Here is a 15472-nt window from a genome sequence, read left to right as displayed (position 1 = left end):
TTTGGCTTTTTTAGAATTGTGTACAAAATCTACCCCTCCTCTTTACAAGCCCCTTGATTCATAAACTATTTTTTTTCTGGCTCAGATTTCCTTGTGTGTTCAGAGTAGACTAATTTCTGCCAACCACCCTGCATTGGGTGACAAATGGGTGGAAGCACAGGACTTGTTCCAGATTATAGCCAATGCTTTTGTTGTTCTGATTCATAAACTAGCCAGCCTGAGACAACACAGGCAACACAAACTGGCCTTAGTTTTGTTTCTTGGTTGCATTTTCTGCATGAAAAAAAACACATCGATGGAAAATTTTATTCAGTTTGAAGTGGGTCTCCCCCTTTTTAAAAAATCATCCGCAAGAGATTCATTCAGGATTAAAAGACATTATTGGTGTTCTGGAAATGCATTTAAGGGTGGAACTAGTGTGTTTTTCTTCTTCCTCAGCCCATCCAGGTGTGGGCTGCAGTTTTTCAAACTAACCACCTGTGTTTTTTGGGCTGCTATGAGGAGGTCTGGACCACTGTTCATAAGGGGTGTTTCTGCACAGAGGTGATGTGTCACTTCTTCACTGACCTTTCTAAAGCCTCTGCATCCCAGGCTCAAAACCATGTCCATCTTGTCCATTCAAACTCCTTGGTTTTTGTTGCCCCCTCAGTCTGAAGGGGAGAGGAAGTTCTGCTACAGCTGGGTGCTGGGACTTCTGCTGCTGATAATCTGTTTTGTGAGTTGGCTGCTGAAAAGCATGAGGGAGAGGGAGAGAACAGTCTCCCTCTTGATGTATAAAAAAAAACCAGGGCTGGGTTTTATAAGTTTATAGCTATGTCTTGTTTTTTTTACAGAGCTATAATCGTGGTGCTTAGAGTGATCTGAAAGGAACAGAAACACTTAGCCTTGAACTTTTGTTCTGCTGCTTCTTCTTGTGCCTCTGAGGTACAAAACATACCTGTAAACTTATACTCTGTCAAACTGATTTACCAGGGGGCTAAATGGAGATGGAAAGGAAACTTGGGAGGCAGTGGGTGATTAATTGGGTCACACGCACCCCTCTTATTTGGATATACAGCAGCTCAATTAGATGGATTCCAAACAGTCTGTTCTGTAGCTGGGGAACATGCATCCTTTTTGGTCATATTAAGGAAGTGGGAAATAGGGGGGTGTTTTGTGTGTTAAGTAGAAGATTTTGGTGGTTATACAAATAGGGGCCAAACTGAATGGCCTGAACTTCAAGAACTACATTTCTCAGGTAAACCCTCCAAATCCCTACAAGTTGAAGATTACTGTTGTTTGCTATTGTAGCTAATCTCCTGCCCCCACCCTAAAAATCACCAGCATTGCTCAGAAATTTTAAAATGTTCTTTAGCAGCCTGTGTGCATCCTTCAGAAGAAAACAAAACAACAACAACAACAAACAGACTGTATATGTGCATGTAGGGATTTGTGCACACATACTAATTGAGAACAGAACACCAGCCAGTGACAGCTCTGTGCAAATAGACATGTTTCAGCATCCAGCTATGCAAATAGCTGCACTGCAGAGCAAAATCTGAAAAGCATTAATTGTGGCACTGTGACTGTTGCATGGCAACAGTTGTGTTTGAACAAATGACAGCTACTGCCCCTTGATTTCTCTCTCTCGTACTTAGTGACAAACTGGAATAAGAAGCAATGATGGCTGCCCTGGGGAAAGCTGTGGCAGGTGCTATAAGAGCCCCAAAGTCAGTAGGCAGAGAGGTGAAATCTGTTGCGGGTGACCTCCAGGCTCTTAAAATTATTTGCACAACAGAAGAGGAACAGAGCTCCTTGATGAATGGGGGGGGGGCTTTATAGAGGCTAAGATGTGTCAGATCAACAAGGTAAAGTAATAAAAAAGGATAGCAAAAATAAACTACCCGCAATTTCCAATGAAAGATGTGTTTATACTGGGATTTTTTAAAGTTCGTATTTTAAAAAAATGTGCAGGAAAATCTATGCAAGCTGGAGGCTCTCAAGAGTTTTGGAAAAGTGGATCCTGCAAAGAGTTACTTTATCTGCAAACAAGCATATGCAACAACCACCATTTTGAATGTTCTTTTGTTCTTACATAAATGGGAGTTCTTCTGCAGTGTGTGAGTTTAGCTGATCAAGATCCAGATTTGACATCCCTACATGCATCAAGGCTTGCCAGGCGACAACCATGTGAATCCTTTTGTTACTTTAATATTGCTGCAGCTCTGAAGGAGGATGCAGCTTCAGTTTCCACACTCACACTTCCCCCACCTGCTGCAGCCAGAGAAACTCTTGTTTTGACACACAGCAGCTGGGGGTGGAGGGTGCGTAAGAGGCCTAGGAGGAGAAACAGGAAAAGCCACAGCTGAATCCTGTTTAATGGCTGTGGCTCTACCCAAGAGATGAGAAGGTTCTGCAGGTTGTGACCTAGCGGGGAACCCTACCTGTATCCTAATGGTTGCTAAGAAACCTTTTGACTGCAGTGTCTGGACCAGACTCAGTGAAATGTCATGAGTACATCCCTTGTTCATTTTAAAAACTAACTATTAAATGATCTTGAGGTGCTGCTAGACTGTTGCTATTTTCAGGTGGGGTTCAGTCACATACTGCCAAATCAAGGAGCACAAATGTGGTTGATTTGATGCTCTTGTACATCAGATTACTTAATCTTGTTTTTAAGTTGTATTTTAATCAATTGTTTTTACCTGGTGTTAGCCACCCTGAGCCCGGTCTTGGCTGGGGAGGGCAGGGCATAAATAAAAATTTTTATTATTATTATTATTATTATTATTATTATTATTATTATTATTATTAGTGTTTTCCACAAAACTAGACCTTTTGTGATGAGGAAAGTACTGTGAAAATGGGGGGGGGGTAACAATTGCTTGATGTAAAATTGTGTAAACTCCCTTTAAACAAATCATAATGATGCTGTCTAACCTCCTTGCAAGCTTTTTGCTAACAAAAAATAGGATGAATGCTCAATAAACAGGTCTAAGAAGTGACCTTAATAAGCACAGTTCACCTTTTATTTGGCCTCTTGAGACTGCAATCCTAAGCATACTTACTTGGAAGCAAGTTCCATTAAAATCAACGTGACTCTCAGTTAAATATGCTGGTGTGTTGGTCCTTTAAGTTTCCAGTTAATTTAACAAACGAAAGAAAGCCCAACAGTGATTGAACAGAACCCAGGGGAATGCTGTTGAGAAGCCATACTCTATCCAGGATCTTTATAGCCCAGTTTAAGTACTTAAATATGGCTGCTGTCCTGACAACTGCTCATGCTGGCTGAAGTTGATGGGAGTTATAGTTCAACAACAGGTACCACGTTGGTTACCCTTGCTTTGGACTGTGACAGGGTTTCAGTTAGGCCGAGGTTCTATCATTTTAGCTTACTGACGATAGTTGTTAAGTTTGCCTGACTTTCTCAAGGATAGTTCAAATAACCGAATGGAAAGCTTGGTTTACATCATTAGTTCGGTCACTTTTTCCATTGATTCTTTCTGTGGAACTGCTTGATTGACATCATAATTGAATGTTGATTTGACATCTCAGTATAATTAGTAAACTAGATTGAAAAAAACCTGTTTTCTAGGATGATGTCCTATGCATGCATTTGAATATGTATTGGACTGAACAATTATATATTTACTTAAGATACTTAATTCCATTCTGATTCAGAGATTGGCAAACACTGTTTATGAATGAGCTGGAAAGGAAGTTTCCATGGATTATGTGGGCTTGCAAAATATTCAGATATGAGGTTTATGTACCCAACAATTAGAGCTCAGGTAAAGAGAAGCTACAAAATAAGAGTATAAGGTTCTACTTCAGGCAATCTGAGCTCTAGTTGTCTCATGTGGCAATCCTGTGTTTGGACTGTACCACTTCAGTAAATGGTTAGAGATTTAAAGTGATTGAATGCTATTCCATTCAAAAGAAATACACATAGAAATCTAACATGTTAGAGAGAAAGGCAAGGATGCTTCTCCTAGCCATCTAGTTTTCTATGCATTTTTTCAAATGGAAGAGCATTCAATCTTGTTGAGCCCCTAACAGAAATCTGCAATGGTACAGCTGAGAAACAGGAGTATTCCCTCATTTGTGAGAGATAGGCCTGAGCAATCCTGATAAGAAACTAATGTGAATGCTTTTTCGTTGGAATCAGTAGCCAGCTTCTAATAGTGGCTCCGTTCAGACATGGTTTGCTACTATAGTCAAACCTCGGATCCTGAACACCTCCATTTTGGAATGTTTTGGCTCCTGAACGCTGAAAACCCAGAAGTAAATGCTCTGTTTTTTGAACGTTTTTCGGAAGCCAAACATCCGGTGCGGCTTCCGCTTGAGTGCAGGAAGCTCCTGTAACCAATCGAAAGCTGCACCTTGGTTGTCGAATATTTCAGAAGCCAAACGGGCTTCCGGAACGGATTGCATTCGACAAACGGGGTTTGACTGTATTTGAACAAGCTTTGTGTTGACACACAACTCTATTCCCTCCCATACTCAGGTTCAGTTAGTTTCCTTCTCTTTAGCACACACAATTGTCCCATAGCTCTCCTCTGTTCAGATGCCATTTCATCAGAGCACAAACTATGGCTTCTGTGCTTGCTCTCCAAGATTGCACACTATGGTTCAAAACTTGTTTGTATTCCTGCTTGGAGGATTGGTGTGAACCACAGTTTGCCAGATTAGATGTGATGGCAAACTGTGATTTGTCCTAAAGAGGAAGTAACTAACTGAAGTGGGGCACAAGGAGGAGGAAAACATGAGCACAAGACCTTGTCACCTAGCTTGCCATTAACATATGAACCGCTTCAGAAGTGCCCCTCCTGAGTTCAATAATGAGTGAGAGTGAATAATTTTTCATGCACTTCCCAAAGACAGAAAGGTTGATCGTTTTATTCAGTAGCTGTCAAGAGATAATACTGCTCACTCTCTAGGATGATGTATCTTCTCTACCAGCAGCCTAGCCACTGGATTATATAAGTTATATATAAATCAGAACCTGGCTACCTACTTTGGGGGCAGGAGGGAAAAGATTGATAGGGATGTTTATTGATGCTTTGCTGTTCTCAAACACTCCAGCTGCCATCCCCCAGCCCCTTGCTGTCCTCAGGGCTGCCACCTCCTTCCACACTTGTTGAGTTAATTATTATTCAAAACAGCTCTTTCAAATCTTCATGTTTATGGAATTGTGGTGGCTGATGTGGAGAGGGCAAATGCTATTGTCTATAGGTTGGCTATTAAGTCTAAGTATGTTAAGGATCTTGTATATATAGCTGTTGTAAAGACTATTCATTGTCCTAAACTCCTGCCCCTGTGAAGCTGTTGAGGACTTGCACTGAATTTGGGAAGATAATCACTTACAGAGATATTTGGCCTTCCCTTCGGCCAGATTCCCAGAGCAGTGATGGCAGTCTGTTCATTGCCTGAAATAGGGAAATGTCTGCAGGGAAATGGAGAATCTGGTACAGTCGTACCTTGGAAGTCAAATGGAATCTCTTCCGGAAGTTCGTTTGACTTCCAAAACGTTCGAAAACCAAAGTGTGGCTTCTGATTGGCTGCAGGAAGCTCCTGCAGCCAATCAGAAGCCATGGAAGCCCCGTCAGACATTTGGGTTCCAAAAATAGTTTGCAAACCAGAACAGTCACTTCTGGGTTTGCGACATTCGGGAGCCGAAAATGTTCGACTCACAAGACGTTTGAAAGCCAAGATATGACTGTAGTTGTTTTCCAGCTTGTTCAGATTGGTTTCCCCTAGAACCAAGCTTTCTAAAGGACAAAAGTGAAGGGATAAAGCAAGGTTTGCCCCAATAACTTTTCAGTGTTTAATATACTGAGGCTATAGGTGAGCCATGAGGAGGCAAGGGAGAAATGACAAACATAATCTTGAGCTTTTGCTTTAGTTGCCTGCTCATTTTAGGTAGACAATTGGAGCTGCCATCTTCGTAGAGCATGCAGTGTAGGGGAGCAGAAAGAGAGAGAGTTGTGAAGATTTGCAGTGTAAAGTGATTTGCTACCCAACTTTACTGATTCATTCTCTCTCCCTCTCTCTAGTGAGGACGCTGCAGATTGTCTTGGCCAGCCGAAATCTCCATTGGAAAAATTTATGGTCAGACTGTGCACGTACCATCAGAAGCACTTCGTCCGTGTCCTAAACGACATTTGCACTGAAGTACAGACAGGCTGTGAGGGACAGCAGTTACCTGGAGCAGAAAACATGGATGTGTCCACTTGTAGCTCTGGCTGCAGCCAGTATCGCACTGAGAACCAGGAGCTTGGAACTTCTTGCTCTGAATCAAAGCTCCCTTCTTCCCTGGACACAGAGCAATCAGGGTCTCATGGCTCTCTGCGCAAACTTTGCCATGCCCTGAAGCAGGCTGTGGATCTGAAATCTACAGATAGAAGGGAAAACTGCAGTCCAGTTGTCCGAAGAGACTTCCCTGAGCTTCCTAGCGTTAGAACAAGTTCTGCAAGTCCCAGGGACAGTCCCTCTCAAGGATACCTCACTGCTTCCAATTCCCATCACTCTGCTAAAAGTCTGGAAGGCCAAGCCCTTGGTAGTGACCAAGAGATGGGGGGTAGGAAAGGTGAGGATGACAAAGACCAGGTGCAAAATAGAGCTTTGCTGGGAGGCTACAATGCTGTGAAAGCAACAAACATGCACATGAGTGAAGACGGTCTGGTGGGCTCCCAGAAGAACACTTTTAAAGCTTTCCCAGAGGAAACACGAGAGCCAGGCTTCACCACCAACTCCCCTAGGAGAGCAGACAAAGAGAATGCCTTGCAGTGCAGCTCCAAAGCCTCTTTGCACCCGGATACTGAAATGAATGACCAAGAAGCAAGACTGAAGGCAGAGAACCACCTCCAGGCTTCAGGGAAAAGCAAGGGGAGCTATAACATGCAACCTGTTGACAAGACCCATGTGGAGAATGCCAAGGACGGCTGGCTATCCAATAGCCCTGTGCCAGTGGTTCACCACAAAACCACCAATGGACACTCCAGGACCAAGAGTAACTCATCCTCCACCAAAAGCACACGTAAGAGCAAAAGGCCTTCAGGGTTGAGAATTAATGACTATGACAACCAATGCGATGTTGTTTATATCAGCCAGCCAATTACAGAGTGCCACTTTGAGAGCAAGAGGGTGGTCTCCTCTAGGAAGACGGCAAGGAAGAGCACTCGTGGATACTACTACAACGGTGAGTGCTGTGAGATTCCCACAGTTCGTACCTTGGCCAAGACTTCCCATGTACAGGAGAGTGGGAACACACTGGCACCAAGGCCTGAGGTACTGACAAGCCCTAGCCAGGGAGCTTCTCTTCCAAGTGATAGCTGCTTAGCAGCAGCCCAGGCCATGAGTGGCGATGGTGACAAAAGACCTGCTGTGGCCATCCCTCAAGGAGATGCCTCCAACAGCAGTACTCAGGAGAGAGATGAGATTTGTCTGGCTGAGAAGGCCACTCCTGAGGTAAGTTTTGTGAAGGAGAGAGGAGACAGTTCTGCTGAAACATCCACAATTGCTCTCTCCCCGCCACCCGGCCTTGTTTTGCGTGTAGAGAAAGGCAGCCTGTCCAATTCTTCACTGCAGACCACTCTTGTCTCTCCCTGCCAACTGAACAAAGGGGAGCCACAGGACGAAATGGACATGGACACTGTGCAGAAGGCTGGCAATGGCACAGACTCTTGGAAGAGTAGCAGACCCAATGAAGACAGTGGCAACACAGGAGAATCTGTGGTGTTGTCTGCTTCAGAGGTTGCCAGTGGTGAGGAAAGTGCCATGTTCTCAGAGACCGAGGCTATCCCTGAGCCTTCCATTCTTCCAGACCAGGTGCCTCCTGACAGCATGGCCCTTCAGCCCCCTGAAGACCTTTCCCCTGGAATGGACTTGATGCCTCCACTGGAGGAACCTGCCCCTGTTGAACACTTGCCACCATTTGTAGAACTCCCTTCCGATGTGGAACCCCCACTTCTTTCCCCTATAGACCTGGCAGAACCTCCTGCCCTTGTCCGTCTGGAGCCTTCCATAGCCCTCCCTGGAGAACTCCCTCCTATCCCAGAGCGTATGTGTCCAGGGGAGCCTGTTGCCAGTTCAAGGGCAGTGTCTTCTGGTATTGTGGTATCTGAGCCTCCTGCCCATATTGACCGAGAGGCTCCTTCAGGGGCTCCTTCTATAGAATCTCTGGTGGTGGGACCTGGCAAGTTAGATATGGAGCTCTCACAGTCACTTCCTGACTTGGATGCTGCAGAGCTCCCTGGCAGCTTGCAGGGTGCAGATGCACATGAAAGTATTAATACTCAAAATAGCATTGAAGGGATTTTGGACTCAGGTGGAATCCACTCTGGGGAAAGTGAGACTGTGTTGCCTGTTGCAGATAATGATGAAGATTGGGAAGAGGGAACAGTAAAAGATACAAGTGAAACAAGCAAGGTGGATGATGGAAAGGAACTTGATAGCGAAGCTCCAGCAGTGCCCCAAACATCAGAAGTGGACAACAAGGAGGGAGCTTCTTCCAAAACAAGCCTGGACAAAAAACGAAAGCGGGAGAAAAAGCCTCAGATTGTATCTGATCGCTGTCTTCGAAGCCAGCAATCCCTGTCATCTGCAGAGGATAGTCCTGAGCAATCAACTTCTTCCATGTCTCTACAGCTTCCTCAAGTTCAGATCAAGCTTTCTAAAAGCCCTGGTGCTAAGCGTTTCAAGAGGGAGATGCAACTTGACGGTGCAGCATCGCTGTGTTTCCCAAATGACGGGTTCCATGAAACACTGCTAAACAACATTGGGAATTCTTCTGAGCAGCAGCCAGGTGACAGAAATGACATCACAATGGGACAGGCCTCTCAGACACTGTTAGCGAAAAAGACCATAGTAGAGGAAGACCAGAATGGAGAAGGAAACAAGGACAAGGCAGGGGCAATGCTTGAAATTTGCTTAGAGGGTGATTCTGATAGGAGAAGTGTTCACGTCCCAGCAAAGACCTCTGATAAGGGTGAAAAGCAGTCAGATTTGACATCAGGCACTCCAGATAACTTTGACAGTATGATGGAGGTTACAGAGCAGTTGCACACCCAGCATGGGCCCAGTTCTGTTAGCAGGAGTGAAAGCAAGCTTGTACCACCAGAGAGATTGGTAAAATCTAAGAAGCCAGCTCTCCAGTTCTACAACCTGAGGCACACCCCTGCCCCAACCCCTGTGGCCACTGCCTCCAAAAACACTTCTGGAAAAGAAACTGTACAAGGAGATTCTAATGCTGTGACTATAAAAGCAGGCTCTAATGTCACAGACCAAGAAAATGCACAGAGTGAAGACACCGTTGGCTTCAGTAGCATGGAAGTGCTCTCTGACAACAAGCCCAGTTTTGTGGAATGGTGTGCTGAGGAAGAGAACCAAGAACTCATCACTAACTTTAACACTCAGTACATGAAGGTCCAGAAAGGGTGGATTCAGCTGGAGAAAGAGGCTCAGCCAGCTCCAAAGGTCAAGAATAAATCCGACAAACTGAAAGAGATCTGGAAAAGCAAGAAGAGGACCCGCAAATTAAAAGGGCCCACGGAAGGCCAGAAGCTCTCCCCGGTTCAGATGCTGTTCATGAAGGGGTTTGACATGTCCAACATCTGCAAGTGGTTTATGGAGACCACTGAAACCAAGTCTCTGGTCATTGTGAAGAAGATGAACACACGTCTCCCAGGGGACATCCCCCTCATCAAGCTTCCACTCCAGAAGGGCTGTTATTCCGGCAGCTACCCTAGCTCCCTTCAAGCTGAGCGCCTGAAGAAACACTTGAAGAAGTTTGCTGCTATGACCCCGGCCAAAAACACCATCAAGATTCAGAGGCTGTGGGCTAAGCTTCGAGAGGGCTCTGAGGACAAAGAGCCCGAGCAGGCTGCCAGTTCGAAGCAGACGCCTCCCTCTGAAGCAAGCGTGGAACACAAAGCCGAAGCCAAGAGTGCCCAGCCTCCCAGCACGCCTGTGCAAACCAGCTCTCGCATCCTGAGGAAGTACTCCAACTTGCGAGGCAAGCTCAACGCCATACGCAAGGTGGCCAAGCAGGACAAGAACGACGGCGTGACCAAGCACCCCTCTGCTGAAAGCAAGCCGAGCGGCAAGAGCCTGTGCATTAAGCCCCTGGTGTCTCCGAAACTGGCCCAGCAGGTCCAAGCACCCCCACTTGCGACTAAGACAAGCCTGGTTGAAAGAGGAGGGAAGGGGCGAAAGGCGAAAGGCAAGGGACAGGAGGAGACCTCATCCAAAGGCCACCTTCAGCAAACCAAGAAGAAGTCGCCGACCGAGAGCAGCAGGTCACAGAGGCTGTTGAGCACCTCGAGCAAAGAAAGGCTTCCTCTTAAGAAAGCCAGTAAACCGAAGCCTGCAGGGCCTCCTGCTACCAGGAAGCAGGCGGCTGCCGACAAGAGTCATAAGCCTGTGTCTGGGAACGAGAAGGCAAAGAAGCTGAATGACTTGCGACCTGGGAAAAGGAAGCCCCCCGTCCAGAAGGGGAAAGCCAAGGCCGGTCAAAAGGCAAGTCTGCCTTCCAGGCAAGAAGGGCTTGCTAAGCCTCCCAAGCAGAAAGTGGTGCGCGACTCCAGCAGCCAACCTCCCAAAGTGGCTGCCCCAAAGGCAAGCAGTGGCAAAGCCCTGACTAGGTCAATGAAACGAATTCAGGAGAGCAGCAAAGCCCAGGGCAAGAGGAAGCTGAGGGCAAGCAAAGACTCTTCACCCAGCAAACGCAGGTGTCTGGATGCAAAGTAACCGGCTGGGGTTGGGGGTGGGTAGGAGGTGGGTCACAGAAATACTTCCTAATGCATTAAACAGATCCACTTCTGAACATTGTGGGGAGGGTGGCAAGTGTTTAGCTGAAGGCCAACCCCCCGCTCTCAGATGATGAGGAGCCCCCTAGCTGTGTTGCAGCCAGAAGGAGAAGCTATTATTCTCTGCCCTTGAGAAGGAAAGTTGCTGCTTCTGAAACCTCCTGGAGTGGAACTAGGAGTTTGGCAGTTTCAGTTCGAAGTACAGTGCCTTATTTATCCTTTTAGGAACTGAATAAATTAATCTGTGTGATTTAAAGGCTGGCAGTTTATAGTTAATGCACAAGCACTTGAACTGTAATGGAAAGAGAACCAGCTTTCATGCACATCCCATAGACCTTGGCAGCCCACCTGCTGGGGTTCACACAGGAGCATTTTCTTCCTTTTGTGCATTGTAGCATCCTGGCACTGTTCAAACCAAGCAGGGCATTATAAAGCCAAAACCCAAAGCATTTGCATCCTTTAATCCTGTCAGTCAGTCAGAATGGTGTGTGTTGTTGTTAAGGTATGAACAGTTGGACTATCTTGTGTAACTGGGGCTTGGCTGTAACGTAGCCTTGCTCTCGTGTCAAAAAGATGCTGATTCCGAAGCGTCAGTGATTGGCAGCCATGCTCAGCCAACTTTGTACTTAGCCAAGAAAGGAACTGGACTGCTTGTTTGGATAGAGAGCCCTCCCCTATTAAGTACATGCACACTGCCTGCCACTTCTGACATGGTTGTTTACAGGCGGGCGCCTTCGGTCCTGTGTCCTAAAATGAAGCCTGGATGCATTTCAGAATGGTGGTATTCCTGTCCATTTTACTGTGAGGCCTGAACACCCCTGAAATATGGGTACTTGAAAGCACATTTTAGCAGTGAAATAGATGGACAAAAAACCATTCCAAAGTGAAGCTTGCATGCATCTTGTGGGTCTGTAAAAAGTAATGTTGGAAAGCGCCCGTAGTCAGAGGTTCTTCTCTGCTGTAAACTTACATGATTTCTATGCAGTTGCTGCAAGTTCTTTTTTCATCTTTCCCTGTTTGCCGTATGTCAAAAAGATTTTAAAAATTATTGTTATTAAAATAAGAATGAGGCAATGCTGGCTGCAAACAAGGAAGCAACTAGAAATATCTGGTGCTTTTGCAAGTGTGGTTTGGTTCCAGCTTAAGAGTAAGGAAGCTTCTCTCTCCCTTGCAAGGCCTCACCTTGCAAGTTTAATCAATGCATTATGTAAAGGTCAAGAAGTATCTGTCTTCAGACAAGGTATTTCTACGAACACCTATTAGAAAGGCAAACAGTCCCCTTCTCAGTGCAAACATTTGTTTTGGATCTGACAGCATTTGGAAGCAGCTTTTTTCTCAGAGGAAACTCCCTGCCCCTTGTACTTTGTGCTACCCATCTGCTGGGCGACAGGCAGTGGTTGCTGCTACTCTGGGCTTGGAGAGAAAAGCAGCCTTTTATTTATTTCCATAGTTTTCCTTTAAATCACAACAAAGGCAGAGGTATTTGCTTAGAAACTTGTGCAAACTTCCTCTCGCTTGCTGTGCGCGGCACCCAGGAGCTTCCCGCGAAGGCCTTCGAATGGCTTGACCTTTCAGAATCGCTTTCCATGGATACCATCTGAGATCGACGTACTCAAACACATCTTTACACATTATTATATTAACTGGCTGGAACCAGTCTTTCCAGTTGGTGAGGGATTTGTAGAATAAAAGGAAAGGCAAACTCTTTAGGGAGCAAGAACAAGGCTTAGGTGCAAGGAAATTGGTTTTATTTTGTTTTTTAAAGGAGGGAGGGTGCGTTAGCATTGGCACTCCTATACCAAAGCTCATTACTGCAGGCAGAACACAAATAACTAGATGTATAATTTGTTCCATTGATCAAAGAGATTTGGGAGGCATCGCCTGGAACTGCAAAGCCCTCCTGCTCACCTGCTTACCCAAGTCTGTGTCTTGAGAGGGTGCACTAAAGCTATAAGACACATCAGGGTGGACTCTTTTTGTATGGATACTTTTGAATCATTGATTTTTAACTTCTGTCTTTTGATGTAAATCATGCTGTATAAAATGAATTGTTGTAAGCATTAAGTCAGGCCTAGCATTCTCTGTAAAGATTGATACGTATTTGTCTGATTGCTATTTGAACTGCACATATAAAATGTGCTAGACATTCCACCAGGAGTATTAAAAGGTATTTAAGGAAGTGTGGTGCGTGAGCATGTATGTGTGAGTGAGAGAGAGGAAAGGGTGAGCATGTCAGGTTTTTCACCTCTACTTTTCTCCAACTTCAAACGCCTCCATCCAGAAAGCTGTAAAATCTTCCTGCTCCCTCAACCCAGGGCTGCTTCCTAACACAGTGCTGGGTGGCCGAGCACCTTGTGGTACTTTTGGCTACTGATTCTGATCCCGACACTGCTAATAAAATATTTCTACACCTTTCTGCTTTCGCGTTTCTTGTGTGGTCTGTAACTTAAGAGAATCCCTTTGTAAGCCCTGTGTAGCATTTGAGAGCTTCACTGTTGCCCCTTCCCTCCCACCTTTTCTGCAAGGTTGCTTATGAGAGGTTGGAATACAGTGACCAGGCCTTGCAGTGTTTTGGTGAGGTCTGGAGAGAGTTTGGTCCAGTGGTTGATTTATCCCAGCTTCTAGCACCAGTGGCTTCTGGCAAGGCAAGCCTTTGCCATGTAGACAATAGACTAGTGTAAGCTTGGGGGGGGGGGGAGGAGAGAAGTGAGCCAAGTAGTTTAAAGCAATTTAGAGTTGTTGTTTTGTTAAAATAAATTCTGATGGTGATAGCTTAGTATCATTTATATTGAAGCAAAGCTACCTTCTGGTTGGGAGGCATTCTTCAGACTGTGCTCTGTGCATCAGTCCTTATGTCATGCAAGTGACACTATGTCACCAACATGCCAGGTTGATATGCTGTCCGCTAAGTAAATTGCAAAGAGGCCATTTCCTCTCCCTTTGATGCCCTGCAACACACTTTTGTGGTAGGGAGAACTTGACTCTTAATTCTTCCAGTAGATATAACTTTGGAAACCAGCCTTCTTGGGTTGGGCTCCTCTCTTTGCAGGGGCTTAATTCCTGCGCACTGTTTCCCATCCGTCCACTTCTTCAGCATTTGTCTTTCTTTTTCTTTCTTTTTTTGCAAGGGGTGTGTGTCCTCTGTTGGTTTCTGCAGCAAAAATAGTGCTCTTTCCAGATTTGATGGTTATCTGCAGTAGTACAGTTGCTATGGCCTGGTGATGTTATAAACTAGCAAAAGAATTGCGAGAGTAAGGGGAGAAGTCTGGGGTTGCGACTGTAATAGCCTTACTCAGTATAGTGACAAGAAAGGCTTTTCAGTTCCTCTAACCGTGGCTCTGTTTCTGCTCCTCTCTACGTGCTCGGCAGGTTCTACTGATTAAGCATCTTGGGCCCCATTGCCAAAATGGTCTACAGGCAGTGCTTTTTGTGGGGGTAAAAAATGAAGTTTCATGTCTTGATAAAAGTGGGGTAGGTGTCAGCACAAGATGGCTGCCACAGACAGCAAAAAAGAGGTGATACCAGTGAGTACTGTCGCAAAATCCCTGCTCACAAGTATAGTCAAACTGGGGTGGTTTGCACATTCTTGTTTCCATGCTACCTGGGCGTTCCTAGAAGAGAGTGGATGGCTTTGCTTATTGGATAAAACTAGCCTCTGTACTGTTTTCTTTCCATCAGATGCAATGGGCCATCATGAATCCTAGCCTCTCCTTTAGCACACACCATGTTTGAAAAGGGACCCTCTTCCCCCCGATGGTATGGCGGAGAATTCCCCATAACTTGCCCTGTTGCTCATCTCTTTATATCTCATCTCTTTAAATCTGGCCCTTTGCCCTCCCTTCTTGCTGAGACAAACTAGACGTTCTTCACAAAAATATCTTCCATAAGTTGTGCTTCCATTTTCTCCCAACAGCCTTCTTCTTGGTCAAGTGTGCAGTGCTTTTCTTTCCCTGTGGTTGAGAGTATTACTACTTTCAGTAATTTTCAATGAAGGCTGTTATCTTGTACTTAAGGGAAAGCCCCAACTTCTGTGCACATTATCAGGGATTGATGGTGCAGGGCACACAATGCTTAGAGAAACTTTTGTAGCAACTTTAGCTCTGGACAGTTCCTCTGTCATAGCTTCTGGGTGGCTCCTGCAGGAATGCTATTTATGGCACTTTCCTCCTGACATTATTACTGTCACTATGCATAGGGTTTTGCTTTGTAGTAGTAAGAATAATGATGATATCTCCCTTTTCCCATTCTATGTCTGGGGAATATTTAAGCTGCACAAAACTGTTACTGAGGCTTATCACTAATCATTTATTATTATTATTATTATGAGCTGCAACATCCTGGCCAATTATTCCTATTCATCTTCTAAACCAGAAGCTGCTGAAAAGATCTTTTTCTCTACAGAGTCATTTCCTTGTTCCATTTGTAGCCTCATGTGATAAGGCAGCCTTTGCCAGCCTGCTACCCACCAAATTTTTTGGACTGCAGCTCCTATCTGCCCTAGCCAAAACATCTAGATGGCACTAGCTTGGCAGAGGCTTTGATAAGACAGTCTTCTGCCTTTGTCCTCTTTAAAGGTGGTAGCCAGTACCTCGCTTCTCTTTTTGTTGCAGAAATCAGTGTTGGTACCACTCTTCCTCATCACCAGGAAGCACAGCAGAGCAATGGGGAATTAACTTGCGCCAAAG

At 45.3% G+C, this 15472-nt stretch overlaps 1 protein-coding gene across 1 annotated transcript; it reads left to right on the top strand.

Annotated features, from left to right (window-relative positions):
• Window positions 1-858: 858 nt before the first annotated feature.
• On the top strand, window positions 859-13533 carry LOC309370334 (uncharacterized protein). Its single transcript, XM_081911960.1, has 2 exons — window positions 859-924; window positions 6036-13533. Exon 2 carries the CDS (start codon window positions 6088-6090, stop codon window positions 10726-10728), a length of 4641 nt encoding a protein of 1546 aa, XP_081768086.1. The 5' UTR covers window positions 859-924; window positions 6036-6087; the 3' UTR covers window positions 10729-13533.
• The last annotated feature ends 1939 nt before the right edge of the window (window positions 13534-15472 follow it).

Source organism: Podarcis melisellensis (genome assembly GCF_964234715.1).
Source record: "Podarcis melisellensis genome assembly, chromosome: 5".
Lineage (NCBI taxonomy): Eukaryota > Metazoa > Chordata > Lepidosauria > Squamata > Lacertidae > Podarcis > Podarcis melisellensis.
This window is presented reverse-complemented; position numbering and strand designations above follow the sequence as displayed.